This window comes from Eptesicus fuscus, chromosome 22 (genome assembly GCF_027574615.1).
Source record: "Eptesicus fuscus isolate TK198812 chromosome 22, DD_ASM_mEF_20220401, whole genome shotgun sequence".
NCBI classification, from domain to species: domain Eukaryota; kingdom Metazoa; phylum Chordata; class Mammalia; order Chiroptera; family Vespertilionidae; genus Eptesicus; species Eptesicus fuscus.
In genome coordinates this window covers 36,053,969-36,080,486 of record NC_072494.1, presented here as the reverse complement: position 1 = coordinate 36,080,486, position 26,518 = coordinate 36,053,969, and the positions used below count along the sequence as shown (strand labels likewise).

General features: G+C 56.4%; 1 protein-coding gene across 6 annotated transcripts in view; it reads left to right on the top strand.

Moving 5' to 3' along the window:
- NFASC (neurofascin) overlaps positions 1-25,955 on the top strand; it is a 75,121-nt gene extending 49,166 nt beyond the window's left edge. For 2 of the 6 annotated variants that reach the window (XM_054711470.1, XM_054711469.1), the window contains 7 exons: positions 2,000-2,014; positions 7,270-7,488; positions 10,797-10,913; positions 12,033-12,179; positions 19,703-19,834; positions 22,027-22,096; positions 25,394-25,955. In XM_054711470.1, coding sequence (XP_054567445.1) covers positions 2,000-2,014; positions 7,270-7,488; positions 10,797-10,913; positions 12,033-12,179; positions 19,703-19,834; positions 22,027-22,096; positions 25,394-25,625 — 932 coding nt within the window. In that variant the 3' untranslated portion in view covers positions 25,626-25,955. The remainder of the gene's footprint in view (positions 1-1,999; positions 2,015-7,269; positions 7,489-10,796; positions 10,914-12,032; positions 12,180-19,702; positions 19,835-22,026; positions 22,097-25,393) is intronic. The other 4 variants (XM_054711473.1, XM_054711471.1, XM_054711474.1 and 1 more) reach the window with 2 other exon arrangements.
- The last annotated feature ends 563 nt before the right edge of the window (positions 25,956-26,518 follow it).

Here is a 26,518-nt window from a genome sequence, read left to right as displayed (position 1 = left end):
CAAGGGCACGTGGGTTCAAGGAGGGAGGGGAGAGAGCCCTGCCTGCAGCTACCTGCCCGGAAGCCGAGTCGATATAGTCCCTCCTTGCAGCCTGAACTGAGTGAGTTGTCAGGCTGCGAGGAGGAAGGGGGGTTGAGAAACAGCCATTTGCCAAACCGGCTTCACAAAGAGCAAATGGGTTCATCTCCTGGGTCCTGGCGTCTTCCAGGAGCCTAGCAATCCCCGCCAGAGCTGAACTGCCAGAGAGCTCCACTAGAGGGGGCTCCGGGCCCACCGGCACACGCTGACTGGTATCAAGGAGCCTCTTTCCGGTTTGTGACTATGGAAGCTTTGATATCAGCAGATCCCGTATGAAAGGGGGGGACCCCACTGCCTCTCCAGAGGCACAGTGGTCCATTCACAAGCCCATTTCTTGAGCCCCCACACTGTGAGGTGCTAGGCACTGTGCCAGAAGTGGGGGGCACTAGGTAGGAAGCTCACACCGTCTAGAAGGGCGACATCCATGAGAATGCCCAGTTGCAGTTTAACACGAGGAATGTTATGTTCAGATGGGGCAGGTGCCGTGGTTGTGCGGGGGCTGGGGCGTTGAGGCTGCAAGGGGAGGCTCCAGAGGAGAGGTGGTGTGAGTGGGGGTCCTTGAGGCTGGCAGCAGGTTATCTATCGTGTCTCGTGCTTTCTCCAGAAGGCTGAGGTTCGGCAGCCCGATCCTGGCCCAGATCGGACCTCCAGAGAACCCTACCCCACCCAGGAGAGCACCAGCCCCTCACTCCCGGAGCTGCCAGGCCCTGCTGCTTCTGCTGCCTTAGCCTGGGGCTCCCAACTCAGCTTCATAAGCAGCCCTGCACCCCTTCACAGCCCCTGCTTCCCTGGCCAGCGGCCAGCACCGGGGTGGGGATTCGGGGGGCGGGTGGAGGTGGGCGGCAGGAGCTGGAGAAGGGCTTGCAGTCCTTTCTGTTGTCCTCTCTGGTCTCATAAACCAGGAGTGAGTCACACCATAAGTCCCCTCCTCTTGTGACCTTCCAACCCCATTGGGTGGTTTATTGGGGCCGGGGGACTTTGGGTAAGTGATACCGTAGGTGCTGTAATCCAAGGCCTGGCCTGACCAGAGGTGATCTCACTTGCTTACTTAGCTCGAAGGAGATACATAAGGAGAGCCTCTTCTCCTCCCATCTCCACCCCGGGATGGAACTCCGATAAAGACCCATTGTCCAGCCCAGTGACCACCAGGGAAAGTTCCACAGCCCCCGGCGACAGGAGGACAAAGACTTTCTTCTCAAGCCAGGGATTTGCAGCAAAGTCAGGGATTCCTTTTAGGGCTCCGTCCACAGTTGGGTTTCTGGTTTCACAAAGTACAGCTGGTGGGAAAGAACGGGGCAGCAGGGCAGGACGGGGGCCTCGGGGCTCTGGTCTGTCCCCGCTCCCAGCCCTTCCCCGGCTTGAGAGAGTGTGGGAGGGCTCAGCCAATATGTTCCCCCTTCTCCCATCCACCTCAGCATTATCCAACGTCTCCCCGCTAAGATCCCAGGACCATTCCTTTGTCTGGGGATGGTGTCCTCCTACACCACCTGCACCCTCAATTCCTGGCATCTGGGAGAATCAATCACCCAGCCTGCTGCCTCCAGGCCAGCCAGCCAGGGCGGGACATCCTCTCGGTGAAAGGCCTAGGAACATGGCTCTCTAGGTGGCCTGTGCCTGTCACCACCTCTCAGGTGATAGTCCTTGAGAAGAGGTAGAACCGGAGTGTATTGGAAAAGCCTCCAAAAGCCAGGTGGAACGTTTTCTGTAGAAACGAACCAGAGCCCATTGGAGTTGAACATGAGCCCCGAACACTAGCCGGCCTCCGCAGGGCAGTGGCCAGCACCTGACCACGCTGTCTGGTCAGGTTTGAGCCAGAGCCTTCTCTGCCTGTTGTCCTGTGGTTTCACCTGTATTCTGTTTTCTCTTCCCTCTCTTATCCTTTCTCCCTCTCTCTGGCCATCTTGGGCGCTGTGCTCTGAAGCTACTCCAACCGCAGGTACCGTACCAGCCGCGGAGGTAATGGGCATGGCAGGGGTGTCGCAGGTGGAGGCCAGCCAAGGCGGAGGAGGAGGGAGAGGCTCGGAAGAAAGCATGCTCCAGACTCACCCTTTCGGGGTCGGGCAGCCAGACTGTCAAGGAGGATGTGTGTAGAGGATGGAGCCGGAGTCAAACACATCCTCATCCCTCCACTTACTGTTTATCTGCCCCCTATTGCGAAGGGGGATGACTTAGAAGGCCAGGCCCCCCCCCGCCCCCCACACATGGGCCCCAGACCTGTTCTCTGGGCCGCAGCCTTCTCTGAAGCTGAGTGACGGCTTCCTTGCACCGCCTGGGCCCTTGACATCTCAGAGCCCAGAGAGAGGGTCACGGTCTCCAGGGGGCCCCTGTGCCCCGAGAAGGCATGCTGCACCCCGGGTGCGCACAGCTAGCTCCTGTCCTCTGGTCAGGCTGCATGCCCTGAAAGGGTGACACTGTGCATGCTGGCCTTGCATGCTGCATGGGGGCCCGGCACCAGCTCGGCCACCTCCCGTGGGTTCTGGTCAGTGAGAACCAAGTGAGCGTATCTTTGGACAGAGGCAGGTGCTCCAGGATCTGGAGTCTCTGGGCGCCATGGGCTGACGGTGCCCTCACCCTTCACAACCCAGCTTCCAGGAGTGTTCAGCGTTAAGAACAGCCTCCACTCTCGTCCTGGGAGGCTGGTGCGCACAAGTGAGGCGCTGGGCAGGCAGGTCCCAGCTTAGAAGCTGACCTGCTAACCAAGTTCCTCCTCTCCCGTCCTCCTGTGTGGGCTTGAGGCACATCAGAGGGGGCTTCAGCGCAGAAGGCCTCCCCTCAGCTGGAGACACTAGGCAGGGACCCAGGTGCGTTCCCCTGCCTCTGAGGCTGAGAACAAGGCTCACCTGGCAGAGCAAAGGGCTTGCCAGAGCCTCCTCAGGCTCCGGGCAGCAGGGAGAGCTGAGAACGTGAGGAATCTGAGGGTTGGTTTATGAAGAGACTGCCACCTTGCCCGATTTGGTTTCCTGCCCACCTTCACGCCTTTCCCCCCGCCTCCATTTTAGGTTGATTCTATTTCTGTTGCACACCCTGCTTCCTTCAGTTTGCCTTTGTTTTGTCAGCCAGATCTGGGGGTGGTGTGCTCCCACCCCACCCCGCTCCCCGCCTGCAGTTCTCTGGGGGTTGCTCTGACTTCTCAATTCACAGTTGCAGAGGAGTCTTCTGGGCCTGTTTCGGCAGGTGCACAGGGCAGCCTGAGCAGGCTGAGTGAGGCTGAGACAGGGAGGGCGCCCGGAGAACCAGCTAGAAGCTCATTGGTCAAGCAGCTCCTGGCCCATCTACCCCACTCTGGCACCCGGGGACCCGAGGCAGGTGGGCCTGGCGGCAGGGCGTCTGCCTTGCTCACAGGGCATCCATGCCAGCCTGTGCTGCCCCTGTCCAGAGTGGCAGTTGCAAGGAGGATGGGTGCGTTCCAAACGCCCCATTTTGCACTTCTGTCTAGAGAAGGTCCACGCTCCTGGTGTGCAGAGTGGGTGCAGGGTCTCTGTCCGTCAGTCAGTGTGTTTCCAGGCTCCAGCTTCTGTGGGACGTGGTCGGAGAGACCCTGCCCTTTGTAAGGAGCCGTGCTGGGCTCTCCAGCTGTTCGCCGCTTTCCATGCGTGAGGACCTCTGCATAACCTGCAGGCGGCAGGCAATGGAGCCCAGTCCATGTTTCTGACGCGGACCTGATTCCCAGCCCACTGTTCCCTTCCTCTCATCCTCCCCAAACCTGGGTGGTTTTCCCCAAACGGATCTGTTGGTGTCCCACCCGGTGAAGATGATCCCTCTCGTTCCCCCCTACCTGCTGCCCCTCAGGACTGCTGCCCATCGGTCCTGGCCATCTGTGGTTTGGCCAGGCGGGCCGTGCACCATGTGGGCATTTTTGGACTGCACCTTCCACCTGGAAATGTCTGGAAACTGCTGTCCTCATCTCTGACTCAGCTGAGATCTGTAATTGTTGGGTAGGCGGCCATGACAGGCCTGGGGCCTGGGCTCAGTTTTCTCCGTCTCCTACGTGGTGTTTGTTCCCGAACCTGGAGGAAAACCTTCGGCCACGGCTGAGCTGCCTCCAGGGTGCATCAGGCCCCCCGTTAGGTAGACACTGCCTTCAGGTCGGGGTCCTGGGCTCCCAGTTCTCCATCCCCCTTCTTCTCAGTTGCCAGGCCGGTGGTCGCCACTGAGCACTGACCAGGTGGTTCTCCGGCCCATAGTGCCCGCTGTGGCCGGAGGTGACATCCTAGCAACTAGTCTGTCCAGACTGGGGGCCACTCTGTCCTTAAGCCCCGCTCCTGGGCTTTATTTCCCTTCTGTCCTCTACCCCGCCCCTGCCCCAGGGCATGGCACCACCTGAACCCCCGTTGACCTGAGCACTGGACATGTTCCCCAGGGGAAACCTTCTTCCTTCTCCTCCCTCCTTCTCCTTTCCCCTGTACACACCCCTAAACTTTCTCACCTGACCCTCTGTCACTCCTCTAAACTCACTCACCTGACCCTCTGTCACTCCTCTAAACTCACTCACCTGACCCTCTGTTGTTCCTCTAAACTCACTCACCTGACCCTCTGTCACTCCTCTAAACTCACTCACCTGACCCTCTGTCACTCCTCTAAACTCACCTAACCCTCCGGCCCTTCCCTCAGAGCCCCTCCTTGCCTCTGTGCTCCCTGTCTCTCCGGCCTGTCCAGCCATGGGAACGGAGACACAGCTAGTGGGTGGTCAGAGTGCTTATTTGCCAGTTGTGACCTCAGACAGCTAAGGTTGCAACCGCCAAGGTGACTCCCGTGATGCCTGGGAAACACATCATTCCTTTCCTCTCACGCCCCTCGGGGTCCCCTCTCACTGATACTGAGACTGTTGCCGCTGAGCCCAGCAAAGGCAACCAGGTAACCATCATCAGAGGGAGTCACTTCCTTTCCGTCCCTCTTGGCAAAGGGACCATCAGACGGAGGGGCAGGACCATGTGGAAGCACCCTCAAGCCCTTTGTCATTCTTGTCTCTGACCAGCAGGCCCAGGGAGAACTCGCTCTAACCCGCCTCTCTCAGCCTCTCCACCCCTAAGGCCGCTCCCGGGGGCACACAGGGCCGCATGCGTGAGCCTGGCTGTGTGAGTGTGAGCGTGTGTACTCTGCTCGCACGAGGACCAAGGGGCACGTGAGAGTATGGAGAGCGTGGGAAATGTAACTCCACTGTGGGTGGGCAGGGAGGCCCAGGTCTCTGAGCTACACAGAGTGGGATGATTTAAGTTAAAAGGGAGTCATTTAATGACACCTTTTAAATAATTATAGAAAAGGGAGGCCTGTGAACATTGTATTTGCCAGAAACTTTTAGAAAATACACTATTAAGGAACCAAATTAGAGCAGTCCTGGCCAGGGCAGTCCATGCCTCTCGAGGCCCCTCCCAACAGCAGGAGCGGTTGTGTGTCCGTGGCCCCTGGGTTTCCATGGCCGTGGGAGCTGCCAGGACCCCGCCTGGGAGAGAGCCGACCTTTGCCTGGTGGGTCTCAGGCTCTTCCATGGATGTGTCTGTCTGTCTTGGTGGGTGGGGTAGATGAAATCCCTTCTGCTGAGCTTTTATAGCACTGAGCCTTCCAGCCCTGGGGCTACCTGGCACTGAATATATCCTTGAATAATGCCTGTGAGAGGGAGATGACCCCACCCACCCACCCACCCACACACACACCTTCCTGATGTCTGTGGGTTGAGCGGGGCTTGAGGGACATCCCACCGTCAGCCTGGCCTCTGCCCAGGAATCCCCGGAATGTGTTAGAGTCAGCTGCCCAGTGTGGCTTCTGTGGTCAGCACCCTCGGGGCCCAGCAATGCCTCTGATGCTACAAATAGGGAAGTGACAAGGGATTCAGGAACAATCCCTCCTCTGTGGGGCGCTTGTAATATTGGAGGCCCAGGGCATGAAAGGGCTCTTGTTGGTGGGCTCTCGCTGAGAAAGCTTAGGATCTCCATTCTCCCCCCGAGAAAAGCACTCTGGCCGTTTTCTTTCTGGCTCCCTCCCTGGCCTGGCCCCCTTTTACAGGGGTGGGGATAGTATGGAGATTTGCGGCAGGACCTCTATGCTTTGGGAGTTAGAGCTACCTACTAATGTCTTAACTTCCGGCCTCCTGCCCCATTAGCATCCACACCAGCAGGTGGACTGTGATCAGACCACAGAGATGGAGGTGCGGCTCTGTCTCTGACTTGCCCCATCCGTCTTCTCAGACCCTCAAGCCATAGCAGGATTGGACCTAAAGGGCAGTAGGGCGGTCCTCTGTTAGCTTCCAGGACCCTTCGTAGAGGGAGAGGGCTTTTGGAAATGTGGCCACACATACACTGAGCCCCAAGGGCTGACCTCCAGGGAAGGTTAGCTTTGGATGGAAGATGAGAGGATGAGTTAGCACAGATGGAAAGCCCCTGACGACTTGTGCAAAAAAGAAGACACAGCATGTATCTCGCTTGCGATTCTATTTGTGTCTGCTGTGGGCTGGGGGGAGGTGCTTCCATCCGTGCCCTTTCTCTTGTTCTAATGCAAAGGGAAAGGACTTGGGGTGCCTGGACCCCAAATGTCCTAGAGAGAAAGGCAGTTATTGCCGTCCAGGGTGGAATGGGGTAACTGCAGGGGGGACAGTCACTGGCGGAGGAGGGAGGAGAGGCCGGGAGGGTCAACAGCGGAGACGGGGAGAGGCACGGCGCAGGCTTCGCAGAGGGGAGTGTATCCTCTGGCGGCATTGGAACTCAGCAGGTGTGTGTGGGGGGGGGGGGGACACAGGTAATTTGGGGTGAGTGGTTGGGAATGGCCGGCTTCCGGTGCTCCTGTAGGACAGGAACCAGCCGTCTGCCCCGCTCCAAGGCCAGGCTCCGGGTCTGGATCGACATGGTGCTGCTTGGCCTGTTATGGGTGGCGCCGGCCTGGGACCCCATGCCGTCGTCCTTGAGGTCTGAGCGATTCGTACGTGTCCCTTCCCATCCTCTTCCCTGCCCTTGGCTGGATGCATGCTGGATGCTTTGAGCCACACAGACCATGAGAAGAAAATGAAACGCACGGGGCTTCATTCTCTTCCTGCCACATGGCTGTGTCCTTCCCCTGGGACCCGGGTGACCCGGTCCGTGCGCACGCTGATCCCTGAGCTCCATCCCGTCGCGGGGCTGCCTGCCTTGCACGCGGGGGCCGTGTGTCCAGGCGGCGACGGCCAAACCAACCAGACTCGGCTGTTTTACATTTTCCTCTCAGCTCCTCCCACGTTGCCCCCGACCACGGTGGGTGCCACGGGCGCCGTGAGCAGTACCGATGCTACTGCCACTGCTGCCGCCACCGAAGCCACAACAGTCCCCATCATCCCAACTGTCGCACCTACCACCATCGCCACCACCGTCGCCACAACTACCACCACCACTGCCGCCGCCACCATGGAGAGTCCTCCCACCACCGGGATTAAGACACATGAATCCGGTACTGCCCGTTGTCCATGCTCCCGTTCCTCTGCCCACAGGCCTCCCGGACAGGTGGGGTCTGGGATGTGGTGGCCAGCACCTCCCTTGGTTTCTCCTTTGAAAACACACACAGCCGGATTGTCAGTCTGGTAGCCTAGTGGCACAGGGTACCCCTCGCCCTAGCCTCCGATCCCTGTCCTCGAACAGAGGGCCACACTTCTCAGGCAGGACCCCCGGGTCCCAAATGGTCGGGGTCCCTCCAACCATATGCCAAGCAGTCAGCTCAGGGCTGAGCCGCTCCAGGAGGGAGAGAGTGTGGGGAAGGACAGGGGCCTGACACTGGACAGCTGTCCCAAAAAGGCTCCCTGCCCTGGCCGTGTCGCAGCCAGCCTTGCAGCAGCGAGGGCCAAGGAGCGGGCAGTGGCTGGCCATGCCAGGGAGCTGTTCCCACAGCCCTGCTCCTGCCTGGCCCCTCTACCCCCAGGTCACACTTACACACTCTTCTCCTAAAACGTCAGAGCTTCCAGGAAACGGTATTGCCGCAAGGTGCTCTGCTCTTCCCACTCACACTCCCGGTGCCTCCACAGACACATATGGGGCAGGGGGAGGGGAGAACAGCCTCTCCAGGGGCCCCGGTAAGGATCGATCCCAGGCTGGCCTGCTGGGCCCGGATATGTGCTGTTCCCGCATCACAGAGCCAGGCCGGCAGCTCTGTTCTTCCCACACGAGGAGACCCCTTGGGAATCCGGCAATATTTCTAAGAACCGAGCATCAAACACTCTTCTTACCACGGAGGGGAGGGCCTCTAGCTTGCAGAGCCCTTGGGCCACTGTAAAGTCATGTGATGCCGCCGGAGGGCTGGCGGGAAGCACCCAGACCCTTCCCAGCAGCTGTTTCCTGGGCAGTTCCCTTCCCCTGCTGAGGCCTGCCTCCCACCTTGCCCACTTCTCTTAGTGTGAGCTGGGGGCCTCACCCATGTATGTTTTCTTTAATTCAATTACAGGGAGTGATGTGAACTGTAAGGGGAGGCAAGCGGTTCGTAGCTGACATGCCCCCAGACCTTGAAAACACTGACTTTAAAGGCGCAGGACCCAGAATTTAAGCAACAGACATACACTTTAGGAAGTAGTTGGCTGAGGAGAAACCTGCTAGACTGTTAGAAGCTGCCAGCAGCGTTTGGTGATGGATATTCTTTGGGGCCCCACAATGAGGTGTCTTTTGCATTAAAGTGGGGCTTCGTGTCCCACTTGAAAGCTTTGCGTTCACAGAATCGGTAGATAAGGATGAGGAAGGGGAGTGGGTCTCATTGTCCAGCAGAACCTTGCCTCTGGGACTCCTACTGCCCGACTTCTAACTGCCAGGGACGCCGCGGAGGGCCTGGCCATGCCCCCGATCTTATCCTTGGAGCTTGGGGACAGCCCTCCAGCGTCCTCACTTCCCTTAATGCAGCAGAGTGGCTCCGATGTCCAGGATTTGTAAAATAAATTCTCATCCTTATCAAGTCTTTCATCTTAGGACCAGGCGCTTACTTTTTTCAGGCTAACATGGGACTTTGTATCGTCTCCTTCAGATTTCAAGGGATTCTCCCTCATTCTCACATTCTGGGCATCGGCAGAACAATCCATGCTCCACCTCCCTTACCTTCTTGTTTCGTTAGCAATGGATCGCTCTCCTTCTTGGTCTTTCTCTCTGAGCTTTTCAGTTCTTCAGGGGTCACCATCTTGTTCTCTCTATATGGCCATGCCTTCCTCTAGCTCCCACCTCTAAATTGTGTTGGTTTCCCATCCCTTGGCCTTCTCCAATAGTGCTCCAGTCTAATTGACCTTTAAGGCCGTGAGGTTTGTGTCAATGTTGTATCGGTGGCCAAGCTGTTAAACCCAATTCTCTGGCTATTTCCAGGGCCCAGAGTTGAGGAGGAGGAAATTCAAGTCCCCTAATCATAATTCATTCCCACTAGCAAGAGCCGTGAGATTCCACGGAGCTGGGGTTGGGGTGGCCTATAGCAGCCAGTACAAAGGAAACATCTGGAAGATAATAAAGCAGCCTACCTTCTGCCCTCCCCCCATGGAGAATGCCCAATGGGACCATCAGTGAAATCTCTTTCTTGGTCTCTCACCTGACATGAATCCTATTTACCTGGGACAGCTGGCGGCTGACAAGCTTGTAGTGGAGAAGGCACTTCTTTGAAGACCAGACCTTTTATCACTTCCCAGCCCTGCAGACTCAGTCACGTGTCACACAGATAATGAATAAATGCATCACCCATGTGCTCTATGCATTTCCTTTTGACAAGTGAGCTGGTGACAGGGCCCCCTTGCCTGCTAATAAAATATACAGCAGACACACTTGTAAAGTCTTTGAAATACAAGGCCTCATGCTAGTTACTCCACTGTTAAATCTTTGCTCTGAAATGGGGTAATCACACTGCTGGGACTCCTGAAAAATGATTATGTGTGAAGATTAGCACCCTTCTCCTGTCCACAGGCTATGGTTTCAGACAGCACGATGGCTTTGATAAAGTAACTCACAGGAACTAGATAATTAATGTCTCTGTGTTGCATGGAGATCGAGCTTCCAAGACTGTGGTGCTGAGAAGCCAACAGAACAGGATTCTTCTGGTGTCGACCACTGTGGGTTGGGGGTGAAGGAGTTATCTTTTCTTGGTCCCACCTTGCCCACGAGAGAAGAGGAAGGGTTCAGACTATCTCTACTTGAAACCCCAAGCCCCCTGAGTCAACCTGAGGCCATTCTCCACATGGTCCAGGGATTTGGTGACTAAGAATGACGCCAGGGGGCTCCTCAGACCAGAGTCACCTGTCTGGTTCCCACTCTCCTCCAGTTTTAGGAGCCCGTAAAGGTTTTCCCATTCTTGGTCCTGTCCTTCCTGCAAATCTCACCATAACTCTTGAGTGACTTTAAAAGATACCCTCTCTCCTTCCTATAGAGCGTCAGAGCTGGAGGGAAAGAGATGGGCACCCTTCTGACCCTCTGTCTGCACTCAATGTCAACTTGCATTTTCCTGGCCCCTTTCTCTGCACCGCTCACATCCACGGCGGTGACCTGAAAAGGGAGTGAGCTGCCCCCTCTATGCGGACACAGTTTCCAGCCCTCCTTGCATATGGGTCCTTCCGACTGCACTGCTCGTACCTGGATGGCGTCCTCTGGCCTGGCCACCAAGGCTGCAGCTAAGAGCTCAGTCAGGCCCTGTGCACAGCCACTCTGACTCTGTCCTTTCCTGGCTGCTCATGTCTGTCTGTCTGTTTGTCTCTCTATCTCCAGCGCTGCCTCCCTCCTCACCACTAACTCCTCTTCTAACCCGCCCTTCAGCCCCCGCTGAGCAGTCCATATGGAACATCACGGTGCTCCCCAACAGTAAATGGGCCAACGTCACCTGGAAGCACAATCTCGGGCCCGGAACTGACTTTGTGGTTGAGTACATTGACAGTAAGCATTGCTGTGCGGGTGGTGGTGGCGGGGAGTGTAGATGCCGTTACAGAGGTCCTGGGAACTCCCCAGGCCCGGAGGCCTTTCAGCCTGGCTTAATTGTGACAATGAAGTTGATTTGTGCTCAGATGGCAATGAGGTGGGAGGAGCAGGCTGAGGAGAGAGAAGGGGCTTCTGCAGTCATTAGTGAGGTCTAGGGTTGCATGTGCTGGGGAGGCTCTGGGTAATGGGGCCCTCGATCCGCCTCCCGTCCAGGATGAGGGTTCTGAAGAGCCTCTAAGGCCTCACCTCTGCATGGGTCTCCTTAGCTCCGAATCCATGTTTCTTGGTGTCTCCACGAGACAGGTGGGGCCGGTTCAGACTTGGGGTACAGCTGTGCTTTGCTCAGACGGATGCCAGTGGCCATAGTCAGACACAGACCAGGGTCATTAGTCTCAGGGAGCTGGTGGCCTGAGCCGAGGTGTTCCCACTGGAGACCATGTGCAGATCTGTTAAACTGCAGAGCGATCAGAATATCTGCCGCCTCTGAGTGAAGTCCCCTGTTTGGGGGGTGGGGGAGGGTCAGCCCACCATGTAGGCTTCTATGGCATGTGCTTCAAGCACGTAAGCCAACTAACCCACTGGGCTGGCCACGTAAAGATCTCTGAGGGGAAAACAAGCAACCCTGACTTCTCTGTGGTCGGAGGGGATTCACATTCACAGGATCCAGGATCCCGCGTTCGGTCCATATTTTTTCAGCTTCCTACCACCACATTCCACCCTACACCCCAGGTACCCGGCACTCACTTCTCCTGAATTCTCCACACGGTGAGATGCTATCTGGCCCTCTGACCCTCTTCAGAAGTAGGTCAGATATTTTTAGTGTGTAGGCTGTGAAGAAGGAAAACCCCAGGAGAGGGGACAGGGTTCCCTGCCGAAGGGCCGTCATGTAGGAGTCAGCACTGTGTGGAAGGCTGGCATCGGAGCTGCCTGGGGACCTCCCGGTCTGCACAATGGCCTGGCCCTGCTGGCCCCTGGCCCCTTCCCAGGCTTCTACCTTCGAGAGGTGGCAGGTGCCTAGCACTGCCTCCCCAGCTCCTCATGCCTGGCCCTAGGCTGACTGAGGTTTCTGTTCCCCAGGCAACCATACGAAAAAAACTGTCCCTGTTAAGGCCCAGGCCCAGCCTATACAGCTGACAGACCTCTATCCCGGGATGACATACACATTGCGAGTTTATTCCCGGGACAACGAGGGCATCAGCAGTACCATCATCACCTTTGTGACAGGTGAGAGGGGATCTGGCCCGGCCGTCCCCTGCCAGCATGGGCATTTCATTCTCATCCTCTCCTCTCTCGGGAAGAAGACCCTCCCCACCATCCCCCACCTTGCATGGCGTGTCTCAGCTCTTACACTTTGCAGCTCCCAGCAAGACAGGAGGAGCCAGAAGTGCATGCACAGTGGAGAGGCAGCCGCGCTTCGGACCCTGTGGGGACCAGTGGGGAGTCCAGGAAACAGCCTGAGGGACGAGGCGCCACCTTTGTTTCCCTGTGCTCCAAACAAAAGGGCCGGGGGGTGTGCACACTTGGTCTCCGCGGTGGGTGTGGGGCTGCTGGAGCGTGCTAGACCCTGTCCCGTGGGCACGGGCTTGCTTCCTGCCCGTGGGATTAGGGGACAGGGTCATCCAGCGGCCTTGACCCAGAAATCTCTCCAAGAACCGAACCAAGGCTGAGCATGTGTGTTATCGCCCTGCCACTGTCATCTGTTGTTAAAAATTCCAAAATGTGTTGGTGACCCAGGTTGTTTGGGTTCGTTTTGGTTTAATTTTGGTCCTAAGTTTGTTGTGGCTTAAAAGCGATTGGCCGTTTGTCCTGCTGGGGGCAGGGAAGACGCTTCCCAGGATTAGGATCCTCCTGGCTGTAAAGGGGCGTCAGTCAGCCGGGGATGGAGAAGTGTCTTCATTGGGCCCATGAGCAGGCTGGCGGGGCTCAGGAAAGGGCCGGAGGCTCAGACATCTCTGCGAGGCAGGTAGCTGCAGTCTGGAGTCGTGAGGGCACTTGCTTGTCTGTGTATATCTTTAAAACCAGACAGGCAGGTGGTATGCTAAGCCCTGCTGGGGCAAGGTGCGTGGGGGTGGGGAGACAGAGATGAAAGGACCCGTCTCTGCCCCCAGGGATGCCCTAATCAGATGCAGGTTAGTAGACACGAGGACAGAGGAAAAGATGCCACGATGATTTATATGAACTCTGCACGTTGACTTAAATATTCATTACTCTTCCCGGGCCTGGCTGGTGAGGCTGTTCCTGGCAGCTTGCGTCTGTGGGTCATTGCCGATCTGTATCAATGTCTGGCTCCACCCTTTCCAGCCCGGTCCCTTCTGGTCTGGGTGTCCTGTCATCCTCCCTGTGTCTCCGCCTGTCCTGCATATGTTTGTGCCATCAAGACTCAGAGAGTCATCCTGGCCCATGTGGCTCATTTGGTTGAGCATCATCCCAGCACCAGAAGGTTGACGGTTCCATTCCCAGTCAGAGCATATACTCAGGTTGTGGGTTCGATCCCTGGTTGGGGTGCATATGGGAGACAACCAATTGATGTTTCTCTCTCACATCAGTGTTTCTCTCTCTCTCTCTCTCTCTCTCTCTCTCTCTCTCTCTCTCTCTCTCATCAATGAAAATATATTAAAAAAAAAAAAAAAAGATCCAGGGAGTCTGAGAGTCCAGCTGTCCGCTTGAAGTTTGTCAGGCCAACTCAGGCAGGATGTCTGGGAGCGGCCAGGCTGTCCTGGAGACAGACCAGGGAACTGGACAGTTGACCAAGTGGAGCAGGTGGCTGGACTCTGGCCCAGTCGGGGTCCCAAGCTGTTGCCCACCAGTGCATGCATTGATGTGGCTTCATTATGAAATTGAGTCCCGCACAGAGGCAGGAAGCAAAGATGAGACTCGAGGATTGGGTTCTGTCCTGGGGATGCTGCAGACACCTGCACAGCCTGCTTCAGAGTGAGGCTCTCCGTGCTGTGGGGGAGGGTTGGGAGAGCAGGGAAAAGGACCAGGCTCTGTCCTCAGGGATGTCCCAGTCTGGCTTTGGGGTATTAAACTCATAGGACAGAAAAAAAAGATGATTGATAATCCACTTCTGAGCATTGACTCGGATGTTCGTTTCTCTTTTCCTGCGGTTGGCCGGAAGAGGCTGGTCCCGATAGCTTGCTTTCAGAGCGAGTGAGAAACTCGGCCCCTACACGTTTCCCCAGTGGCTCCCTTTTAGCTGGAGTCGGAAATGCAGGACCCTAGCTCTGAGCAGAGTGCTCATGTACCTCCCTGGCCGGCTGGGAGTCACTATGTGGAAATTACATGGGAGGAGAATACTGTCACTTTCTGAAGTTTGTGTGTGCCTGTGTGTCCAGGTCCTTTGAAAATATAGTGTTTCCTGTGGGTGGACTCCAGAGCCCCGTCCACACAGTCCCCCAGGCGCCTGTGTCTCATCACAGCGACAGTTTGTGCGCATCTCTGGACCTGACCACTGGTCACTTAGGCAACCGCAGGCCATCACTTTCGTCCACAGATTCAAACATGCTCTGGTGGTTCAGGAAGGAGGTGGAGGAAGACCCCTTGGGTGTGACAGGCTCCCTGAGCCTCACCACAAGATCCCACGTGGGAAGTCAGTCACCTCCTTGGAGCTCTTGAAGTCAAAGAGGCCCGAGGGGCTACCGACACACAGCCCTGGACTCTAAGAGGCCAGTCAGCTCTTCCATCATGGGGGGCGGCGGGGGCGGGCATGGGGTGAGGCAGCAGCGCGGTGGATGCTGATGCTGGGTCAGCAGGACAGACAGCATCCACCGCTGATGTCAGGGAAGGAGGGACATTAGGGGCCCTAACTGTAGTCTTCCTCATCTCTGCTGTGTTTGGGAGAGACCCAGGACAGGACGAGGTGGGAATGGAGAGGTGTAAGCCGATGTTTCAGTGAAAGCAGCCAAGCGAAATTGCATTTGAAGACAGTCCATCCCTATCATATTTGTTCATCTATCCTTATTTCTGAAACTCAATTCTCCTGCCGTCCTTGAGTGGCTGCCCTCTCTTCCGTGGCCAAACCAAACTCCTCCCGGTCTGTTGGGAGTCATGGGAATGGTCTACCTTGCAGCTGACGTGCTCGTTCTGAGTGGGGTTGCAGGGTGTGGTGTGGAAGACACAGCATATGGTCTCTGGTCCACGGTAAGGGGCATTGGGGCCTGTGTTGGCCGGGTGAAGCCCACCTCACCCCAGATCCCACTTGGCTTGGGTTTGTTTTTTCTAATGGAGATGTCATTGGCACATAACATTGATTACTTAGTTTTAGGTGTACAACATAATGATCTGTTACATGTATATATTGCATAATGACTACCGCAGTGTTTAATTAACATCCATCACCACACATAGTTACAAAACCCACTTAGTTTTGAACAGCCTTCTGTGTCCAAACTTCATAGAAAATTCTTTGACCGTTTTCGTAAGGACTAAAGGTAACATTTGAGCTTTGCAAGGTGAAGTCAGGAATGAAAAGCTGCATTTGCTTTCCACCTTGCCCATATGGCCACTTGCCCTGGAACGGTGACTTTTTCTCCCCATGGAAAGGGGGTCTTGTAGAGACGGCTCTCAGCTTGTATCCAAACAAGCATCAGGACGATGGCGGAGCAAACAGGCCACTGCAGACATGCAAACCAGCTTCCCTGCAGAAGGTGGGGACTTCATCCAAACGCAGGCAGACGTGATTCCTTCATCCCAGCGCCCAGGTGTGGCTCTCGGTCCAGCCAATATCCCTGTGACCCCTGGCGGTATCAGGGCAGAAACGAAAGCCGTTCATCATGTCATATTAGGGTTAAATGGGTCATTAATCAATAAGTAGTCACTGACTACTTGTTATATGAGCAGCATCATGCTAAGTATTAGGGGGCTCAAAGAACCCCTCTGTTCCCAAACTTTTCATAGTATCCTTGGAAAGCAGGACCCAGGAAATAGGGCAATTAAATGTTAAATGCCCGAAGTAAATGGAGTTCAGAGACTGGCGTTAGCTGGAAGGAGGGTAGAATGAAGGAGAGCAAGAGGGATGGCAGTGCAGATGCACTTGGGCAGGGTGGGAAAGATGCAGGGAGGGAAGACCAGAGCACTTGGAAGGCCAGGCCTCATGGGAGTGTCCTAGGAACATACAACATAATCGTCATCAGATCCTCGGGATCTGACAGGCAGAGGGTGAGGGGACCCTCTGGAATGGAGCAGTGAGGGGAATATGAGAGACACTGGAAGGAGAAATGATAGCCCGTAGAGATAGGGAGAATAGTGAAGCCACTGGCAGAAGCAAGGAGCAGGGAGGGGCAGGAGACATGCTGAATTTCAAGCAGATGGACCATTCAAGGAGCTGTTAGGAGGAAGTGCTGGGTTTATGGGGTGGAACTGGCTGGAGGGACAATGAGAGAGATGAATAGAAGGATTGCCAGTGAAGGTACAAGTCAAGGATGGAGAGGTAGGTTTGGGAAAGAGCCACTCCACGGTGGCAGATGAAGCGCCGAGCATAGAGGGACTTGAAGTTAGCTTGTTGGGGGTGGGAAAAGGAGTTGGCAGGAACTGGAGACAAGGGAGGATTGAGTTTACCTATAAAAGGGCAGTGCATGAGCTGAAAGGCTTGGCAGGTCCCTCAGGGTTTTTTATTTTAAGATACAGGAAGCTTCAACGTACTTACTGGTAACAGCAGAAGGGAGGAGAGAGAGAGAGCAAAGAAGAGGAAATTGAAAATGTCAGAGTTTTCAGCAATCCTTTCAGGATTGAGCTGCCAAGGAAGTGAGGCATGGGTCCCACAGCTGACGGGGGAGTAGCTTCAGAGGAAAGAGAGAGAGCCCTGTCTGACACAGGAGCAGGGACGGTGGTGGAGGCTGGGAGATTTCACCGGCCTCCAGGGTGGAGTAAGTGGGGTCAACGCTGACCGGGTTGGGGGGTGATGTCAGGGGAACAGCTTGGGAGGAGCAGTGGGAGATGAGTAAAGGGATTGCCAGGCAGCAGTGAAGGCCCCGTTGAAACATGACACAGTGAATCTGAGATGGACTTGGGCCTGCCTCTTTCTCCAGCAGGGTGCATGGCAGGAGCAGAAAAAATGCAGAAATGACCAAGGAGACCCACATCTGGAATTGAGTTGGTGCTAGAATGGGTGGCAAAAGGAAGGATAGAGGAGTTTAAGGTTAGCACAGGCCCAGAGAGGGTGAGTGGGCTGAATGCAGGGAAGAAGTGGAGGTGGGTGGTGAATCGCATGCCTCCTGTGTGTAAGGCTCTGTCCTAGCACTGGGGAGACAGCACTGAACCTGACAGTCCCTCCTGCAAGGAGCTTACCTTCTGGGGGGGGGGAAGGACTAGAGCGGGAAAGAGCACAGACTGGGGTCACTTCTCAACTCTACCACTTACTAGCTCCGTGACCTTGAGTAAATCACTAACCTCGGGGCCTCAGTCCTCACCTATAAAGTAGGGATAATAATGCAAACCCACTTTATGGGTTGTTGTGAGGGTTATAGCAGAGTGTGTCTGGGAAAGTACGTAGAGCTTAGCCCACGGGAAGTGCTTACAAGTGAAAGCTGTGAGTGGTAGTAATATAGTAGTCCCCCCTTATGTGAAGTCAACTGCAATCTGGAAATATTAAATTTCCCCAACCATCGGCAACACCTGCTCCTGACATCCCACCATCCACAGCATCATGGCTCGATGCTCCAGGATCGCCCAGAGTAGATGATCCTCCTCCTGACATGTTGTCAGAAGGTCAGTAGAGCCTGACGTTAAGTCACGATGCCTACGACGTTCCCCTCCGTCTCAAGGAGGCATTTATCATCTCACATCATCACGAAAAAGGTGAGTGCAATACAATAAGATACTTTGAGAGAGACCACACTCACATAACTTTTATAATAGTATGTTATAATTGTTCTATTTATTAGTTGTTGTCAATGTCTTATTGTGTATAATTTATAAATTAAGCTTTATCATAGGTTATGTATAGATAGGAAAGACCGTAGGGTTTGGTTCTATCCATCGTTTCGGGCATCCACTGGGGGTCTTGGAACGTATCTCCTGCTGATAAGAGGGACTTGTGTGTGACTATCAAACGGTTATAAGTGCTACGAAGGAGGTAAGTTAGAGTGCTCCGCGTGCCTGGGTCAGGCGGAGGGACTTGCTTTAGCTGGAAGATGCAGGAAGGCCTTTCTGAGAAGATGACATTGGCACAGATAGATCTGAAGACCGAGCAAAGGCCCTGGGCAGGAATGAGAGCGCCCGGTGTGGCTGGAGTATAGAGTGAGGAGAGCGTGGTAGGAACTAGGTCTAGAGAGGCGGCCAGGGCCAGCTGGATGGGACCTGACGGGTCCGGATAAGGAATGGGACTTTCCCCAGGAATGAGACGTATTGGAGGCTAAGCAGGAGGTGATTTGGTCCTATGGGGACATGGGGAAGGTCTAGGTCTCTCTGACACTGTGGGGTTGGCCTGTAGGATAGGAGTGGAAGCAGGGATGGGAGTTTCCCCCACAGTGTGCATAGGTCAGGGTAATGAGCCATGTTCGACGGCACTCACCTGCTTCTCCCCCGGCAGCCAGGGCTCAGAGGGCATGGCAGCAGTCGATTATAGGTCTTCACCATTGGTTGAGACCCTCTTGGCACAATGTCCTTGGCACGGTGCTGAGAAGACAGTTCTCAGCCCAAGAGGAGCAAAGGGTGCGATTGCATCCAGGTGCCTGCTGCACAGAAGAGCACTTGATAGATTTTGGAGCACTCTCCCTGCTCCCTGTGCTCCTCGCCAGGAGGCCCCAAGCCTGGGCTCTGACTCCGCAGGCTCTCAGATCCTTCCTCTCCTCTGCATCTTGGTTTCCATGTAGGCTGCATCTCAGGAGGGGTCGCTTTTGCTCTCCATTCCATAGAAAGGAGAATGGCCAGTGGCTCCTGCCCAACCCATACCCCCTCCTAGCCGTAGCCATGGGGCCCTCAGGACACCATCACCTGCCTCAACGCCTATCAACCACATGGGCCTCCAATCACACAGGAGTCTGTCCACCTGGAGACAGGTCTCTCCGTACTCCAGGCAGGGACAGAGGGAGACTCCCTGTCACAGGGGAAGGCAGGGGGCAAGTCACAGCTAGTGGGGTGGGGGGGGCGGTCTTCACGTGTGGAAGTAGTTTGGAGTGCGCTGAACGCATGGCCCCAACCTCGCCGCCAGCCATCTGGGGTACCGATGCAGGACGGTCTTTGCTGTCAGGGAGCACGCGATCCAGTTGGGGAGACCTGAGAAAGCAAGGGTGTCCTGGCACTGCACCCTGCCCGACCCGCTGCTCTGGGCCTGTGTTCGTATAAGGGGGGTTTGCATCGTGACCACGCCCTGTTCCCTGATGGGTGGCACCCAGGCTTCGTTTCCTCCCCCAGGCTCACTCATGGGAATCGTACCTCTGTGGCCTGTCCGGGCCCATCCCTGGCCTCCCTCAACCCCTGCCAGGCTGTGACCAGCATGTGGTTTGCACAAATGCCATGCTTCCTCCTTAGGAAACCTTCCTTCCTAAAGGGCCTGCCAGCCTTCTGCCGCTTATTCTGCTCCCTGCTCCCCCTTCCTTGGCCTCTTTTCCAACCTTTTGACCTTGGCTCCTTAATTATTTTTTCGTTGTCTCTGTATCGCATAGTTCGGGCCAGAGGGCTGCTAGATGGTAGCATGAGGCTCTAGGAATGACACCGATGTGAAATAGCTGAAGTTCTTTCCTCACCTCTCCCTCCTCACCTTCGCCCATGCAAAGTCCTTCATGTGTTTGCTTCTGGCCTCCCCGCAGCTTACACCAACAACCGGGCCGACATCGCCACCCAGGGCTGGTTCATTGGGCTCATGTGCGCCATAGCCCTCCTGGTGCTGATCCTGCTCATCGTCTGTTTCATCAAGAGGAGCCGTGGTGGCAAGTACCCAGGTAGGATGTGTCAGAGGAGGGGGCTTGGGGACTGGCCAGCAAGCTTTCCTGTGCGTCACCAGGTCCCCTGCCAAATCGGGGGGCTCTGTTCTCAGTGAGCCTAACGCTAGCCAAGAAACAATCCTCTTGCCTGTTCTGTGCATCTTAGACCTGCCGGAAAGCTCTTGAGTTAATTAAGTTGCTTGAGTTGGGCGGATGGAGCGGTCCAGGCAGCTCCAGAGAGGGCATGGGAGGAGCCCTGGTCTCTGTTAAGCATGACCCTCCTTCCCTTGACTCACCATCCATCTGCTCAGTAAATGGGCTTTTTTCAGACCGAATCTCATTAGAACCCTGTGTCCAAGAAGAAGGAAGAGAGGTATATGCTCCAATCGTGAGAGAGAGTGTAGTGAGGAGGGTCTGGACAGAAGCAGCATAGCCAGGAGAGAGGCTGCAGCGTTGGGCTCTCAGCACAGTTAGGACGCCATGGCAGACACCCTAACAGGACAGCAGCTCCCACGTGAGGAGCAGGCAGAGGCTGAGGGGCAGGGCGCACTGACAGGGTCCCTCCTGGCCCTTCAAGGGCTTTGGGCTTCCCTAGAGTCCAAGGGGGCATTTCTCTTCTGTGGGCCTCAAGATCCTCCAGCCCAGACAAACCAAGGTCAAAGAACAAGGACCTCTGGCTTTCTTGTTTCTGGAAATACTGTTTTCAAATGGGCAAGACAGCCCTCTGTCTGCGATGGATTGGGCAGGGTGACAGGAGTCAGGGTAATGGATGACCGTGAGAGTGAAAACCCTGCCCAGTTGCAGAGTGAAACTGTCCCTTGCCCCCATAGCCCCGGTGGCCACACACGCCCCATGCTCCCAGTGCCTGCTTGTCTCCATCCTGGGGAACACATCCTCCTCCAGACTCAGAGAGCGGAGACTTCCTCCTTCCCCTGCCCCCTTACCCGCAGACCCTAGGACTCTGAAGAGTTGTGTCCCTCCTTGAAGTGAGGCAGGGCAGGAAATCCTCATTCTTGTTCCAGTGAAGGATGCTTCTTTCACGCTGTTGTGCTGTGTTGGGACTGTTTTTCTTCTGTAAGAGAGAAAGCCAGAGTTAGGGAGGTGGGCGGCCTTACTGAGTTCACGTCCCTGGTCCAAATGGAACTGGACCCCCTGAAGAACGCCTCAGGCGGATGCCGAGCCTTCCTTTGTCCATGAGAAAGGGGCCCCCTTAGAAAGCTGAGGGCACCAGGAGCCATGACATCTGGGCCCTCGTCTTCACTCTAGACTCAGTTTGTTGCCAATTTATGTGACATGTTCCTCACCTCTTAACGCCTGTTTTCCTCCCCTAAAATGGGGGTGATTATCCTTCTTTATGCCCCAAAAAGGATACATAAAGAGTCATTCCTTCATGACCTGCTGGGTGCTAAGGATTCTAGAAGGAAAGACATCTCCCCCTCAAGGACATGTCAGCGGGCACAGGAGGAGCACAGCACAAGACAGGGCCTTGGTGGATGTTTTCAAATCGCAGAGGTGGGGGGAGGGAGCCATGCAAACACCTGAGGCCACAGCACGTGGCGAGGAGCTTTGGAGAAGCACATGGTGCCCCACGCTCAGGGACAGAACTGGCATTCTGTCACCGGCGTAAGAAACACACACTCAACTACAACACATAGTAAGGAAGGTGCCAAAGAGAGGATTTCACCCATTTGGTGTTTAGGGAAGACCTTGGGGAGAGGTGTGGGGGCCAGTGGGGAGGAGCATTTAGTTGTGGGTGGAGATGTAAGAAGCCCCCGGGGCAGTGGTCGGCAAACTGCGGCTCGTGAGCCACATGTGGCTCTTTGGCCCCTTGAGTGTGGCTCTTCCACAGAATACCACGGCCTGGGCGAGTCTATTTTGAAGAAGTGACGTTAGAAGAAGTTTAAAAAATTTGGCTCTCAAAAGAAATTTCAATCGTTGTACTGTTGATTTTTGGCTCTGTGGACTAATGAGTTTGCCGACCACTACCCTGGGGAGGCAGGCGGGGCGGGGGGGGGAAGGAGGAGGAGGAGACAGAATCAACTTGGCAGCTGATTCAATGTGGAAGCAAGAACAAGGGAGGCATCGCTGACGCCCTGTTGAAAGGGAGAATGAACCCAAAGGTGGTGTCTCCTGGCTCGGCGGTCAGGGCCCTGCAGAGAGAGACACACTCGGTCCTCATGTCTGTGTCTTTGCTTCTCTTGCTGACCAAGTGCGAGAAAAGAAGGATGTTCCCCTTGGCCCCGAAGACCCCAAAGAAGAGGATGGCTCATTCGACTACAGGTGGGTGGTCTCCTTGGCTCCTGTAGGCACGCAGTGGCCCCTGTCGGGTGGCTGTCCTCGCTGCCCTGAGCAGGGCCCTCCCCTCGGCAGCGGGGCCTGGCTGACGGCCACTGGACCTAGGTCCTCCCCCATCGCCCACTGGGCGGTCACCTCTGTCCCCAGCAGCACCTGCTCGTCCTGATTGTGCCGAACACGGCTGCCCCCACGCTGCCCGACACACGTGCACGGCCCCTTATCGGTCAGCTGCGCAGCTAAGATCGATCGGGCTCTTTACACGTGTTCCCAGCTTTTTACTCCGAAAACAAGCCCGGGATCCTCTGTGCTATGAAGTGAGCTGGGCTCTCGGCTTCCTCGCTGCCTACACCCCATTCCAACCCTGAAGACAATGCCCCGGGGAAGCTGGATTGTCCTGAAGGGTGGGCTAGGTGAGGGGGAAAGGGCACGGGTGGTAGTGGGGCGGGGTGTCCTAGGCCTTTTCCTCATGAACTTGAACAATATATCTGGGCTGGAGGCTGAAATAGGCCTTAGAGAAGCATCTGGCCCAGTGACTGTCCCCAGGCCTTCGTATCTGGCTTAGCAGAGTGGCAATCTGCCTGTTTTGACGGCGAGTGTATTTTGAGTTGAGGAACAGTGTGTTGGTGGGTCATTCCCAGACCAAGTGGGGGCAGGAGGACATGCTCTCATCAGAGCCCTCCTTCCCCACCCCAGCCAGTCCCTCTCTGGGGCCAGGTCATCCCTGTCCTCCTCTGACCTCCTTATCCCTTCCTGGGCCTCCGCCACTCTGCCCGTCAGCAGCCTGGCAAGCAGAGCAGATCAATGGGCAGCAGAGTCACTGCCCACACTGGAGCCTGTCTGGCGGCTTAAGGACCACGTCCATCCAACATCCCCGCAAGCCTCCCAAGGGGGCAGGCAGGAGAGGCCCCTCCCGACGGTCCTCAGGACCCGGGTGGGGCCCGGCTCCTCCATAAGCTGTTCCCTGGTCATCAGTTCCCAAGGCTGTGGGGCGTTCTCTCCCCCAGACCCTCAGTGTAGCCACCGAGGGGGGGTGAGGCCCCCAGACACCGGACCAGGCAGCCTGTGCTGGGAGAATGTGTTTGGGAACACGTGTTTGCACAGGCACCTCTCCTCCCCCAGACGCCAAAGCTGGTGGGCAAAACCCCTGCCTCCTCCCCACCCACTCCTGCCGCATGCACGGACCATGCACCCCCACGTGCACACACACCCCCCTCAGCTTTGGCTGGGGAGGGGGTGGGGTCTGCAGCATTCATCCTAGAGCCCCTACTGGGATGAGTCCAAGAGTCCTAAACGGACCAAGGGCCGAAATGAATACATCAGAGGAAAAGACAAGTTTCTAGGCGCACAGGCCCATCTGCTAATGCCCAAGGGGAGCACCTCTCGCTGGGGCTCCCTCTGCCTCCTCCTCCCTTGTCTACCTGCCCTCGAAGGGTTCTTGGAAGGAAGGCTGACAGAGGCTAGAGCAGGGTCCCCCGTCATTCTGGCTTCCCTCATCTTCCCTCCGAGAGGTCTGTCCCTTCCAGACCTGGGTCCTCTTCCCTGCCTCCCCCCCGGAGAGGGCCTCCCTTTCCTGTCCAGTGGTCACGTGTTCCTTCGGTGCCTGCAATTCCCTCGTCACAGACGCAGCCTCGTGTTTCTGCGGGTGGGGGAGAGCTCTGGGGAGGGAATGCCTGTGAAAGAGCCTGGCCGGCGGGGAAAGGGGCCAGGTAGTTAGAATCTAGTTGCTAGATGGGATGCAGCCCAATTTATGAATCGCTTAATAAAACCAATTTAGATCTTCGAATTTTAAAAAACTCTGCTAGGTCTCAAAAGGTGAGCCCCGCTTCCCTCACTCGGCCCCTCTCCCGCAGCTCAGCCTCAGAGAACACAGTGGGGCTGTGAATGGGGCCGCGATCACTCGTAGCGTGGGGGGAGTGGGCTGATAGCCTTCCATCTGCCAATGCCCAGCACCTCCGCTTTCACTCGCGCCTTCCCGACAGCTGCCTTCGCCCAGCACTGCTGTTAGAGGCCAGACCGCACTCCCCAGGATAATGGCCACTCGGCCTGTTTCCCCGCCCACCCAGGAAGGAGTGTTGAGTGTGGCTTGGGATCTGCGGAGGGAGGGGAGGGTGTGTGTCTGCTCAGACCACCTGGCATCGCTATGGTCCCGCCTACCGGGACCCAGATCCTCATTGCTGGTCCCACTGCCTCCTGCCTGGGAGCTGGTTCCCCTCTGAAGCGCAGCCAGCAGCACCCAGCCACCCTCTGAACCTAAAGGGCAGTTTCCCAGCCGCGAGAGGGGATGTGGTGCCTGAGCAGATGCTGGCCCACTCGGGTGCCTCACCTGCTGGGGGACCGCAGGCACAGTGGGCAGCTGCCACTCTCACCACCAGCCTCCCAGCCCGCCCTGCACAGAGGGGCCTCGGAGCTACAGGATCCTTTGAGCGGTGTTTCTGGTCTCACCTGTTAATCAGCATGTCACGCCCTCTTTCACTTGCTAGCCTGAAACAACAGCATCTGTTTGTAGATAAACAAGAGAGAGGAGAGAGGCGGGGGGAGAGAAACAACACCTGGGCTGAGAAGGGGAGGGGCAGGGCAGAGGTTTGTTTCTTTAAGGCCCAGACCCTGGCTTTCTGTCAAGGGCAGAGCCTTTCCAAAGTCACACATCAGCCCTGGCCGGTAGCTCAGTTAGAGCAGTGGTCGGCAAACTGCGGCTCGCGAGCCACATGCAGCTCTTTGGCCCCTTGAGTTTTTAGCAAAGGCCAGCTTAGGAGTCCCCTAATTAAGTTACCTACCTATATAGTAGGTAACTATAGTAGTAAGTTTAAAAAATTTGGCTCTCAAAAGAAATTTCAATCGTTGTACTGTTGATATTTGGCTCTGTTGACTAATGAGTTTGCCGACCACTGGGCTAAGAGAAGGGCTCGCCCATCCTGACTCCCCATCCGCCTGGTCTCCCAGCAGCTGGCTCTGCCTCATCCAGGGTGACAGTCCTCTGCCTGCTCCCTCCCATCCCAGAGAGTGGCCCAGCCCCATGGAGAGGACCCCAGACCAGGAGTCAAGTGTGGGCTCCTGAGCCAGCTCTGCACCAGCTTTCCCCCTCACTGGGAGAAGCTGCTTGGCCTCCGGGCCATAGTTTCCCGTCTGTGGAACTGTCTGGACTGGGTGGTCCCTGAGGACCGGTCCTCTCGGCGCTGTGTAGCCCATAGTGCCTGTGCGTGGCAAGAGGCCAGCCCTGCCCCGCCCCAGGGTGTGGGCAGACTGGGCTGGGCCAGCTCTGATTCCCCGTCTCTCTCCGGCCAGTGACGAGGACAACAAGCCCCTGCAGGGGAGCCAGACGTCGCTGGACGGCACCATCAAGCAGCAGGAGAGTGACGACAGCCTGGTGGACTATGGCGAGGGCGGCGAGGGCCAGTTCAACGAGGACGGCTCCTTCATCGGCCAGTACACGGTCAAAAAGGACAAGGAGGAGACCGAAGGCAACGAGAGCTCGGAGGCCACGTCGCCCGTCAACGCCATCTACTCTCTGGCCTAGCGGAGCCCAGGCACAGCCACTGCTTTCCAAGTGGGGGGAGAGGCGCGGGGGCGACAGAGCCGCCGCTACCCTCATGGACAAGGGTACAACCATGTGGGGGTCTGCCAAGCTGTGAGGACTACTGACCACCCAGCCAACCATAAGCCCCCTCCCAATGACCCACACACCAGGTGCCATCGGTCGGGGAGAGCTCGAGCCACGGCCGAGCTCAGCTGGAGGGCACCCGGGCCCCTGCTCAGCCTCACAGCCGCCCTGAGCCTTCCCCCCGCACTGCCTGCCCTTGACCTCGGCATACACTCACCACTCCCTGTCGGTTCTGGTACTTTTCATTGCCTTTATTTTGCTTTATGCATCTTCCCCTTCAGACCCAATGTCTCCACTTTTCTTTCCTTCTGAAGTATCCCTGGGAAAAGAAAGAATAGGTGGATGCTCTCCCCGCCCCTCCAACCCCCCCAAAAAACTGCAACGATGGGTAAAAAAGCTTTGGTCCATAAAGGAACATACAGAAAAGCCGTAGTATTCCAACCGCGCGGGCCAGTGATTTCGAGAGATGCCTTTCTCTCCGTATGCCTCCCCGTGCCCGCAACCCATCGCCTCGGCCTTGTCAGTTGCTGAGCTGGGCTTGGCTCCTTTCCGGAAAAATGACAGTATTGTTGGCAGGGAGAGGGCGGACAGGGCTGCTTGCCTGGCTCTGGCTCAGCCGGGAGGTGGGCTACCTCCTGCTCCTCCCTGTTACCCTGCCCGATCCTCCAGAGTGTCCGGGACAAGAGCTGCCCTGACTGATGGAGGCGTGTGAGGAGCAGGCGCGGGCCCTGATGGAAAGAACTTCCACTCCAGTGACTGGGGACCTCAAGCAGCAGAAAACCAGGCCCCCGGTCCCTGGGGAGCCGTGC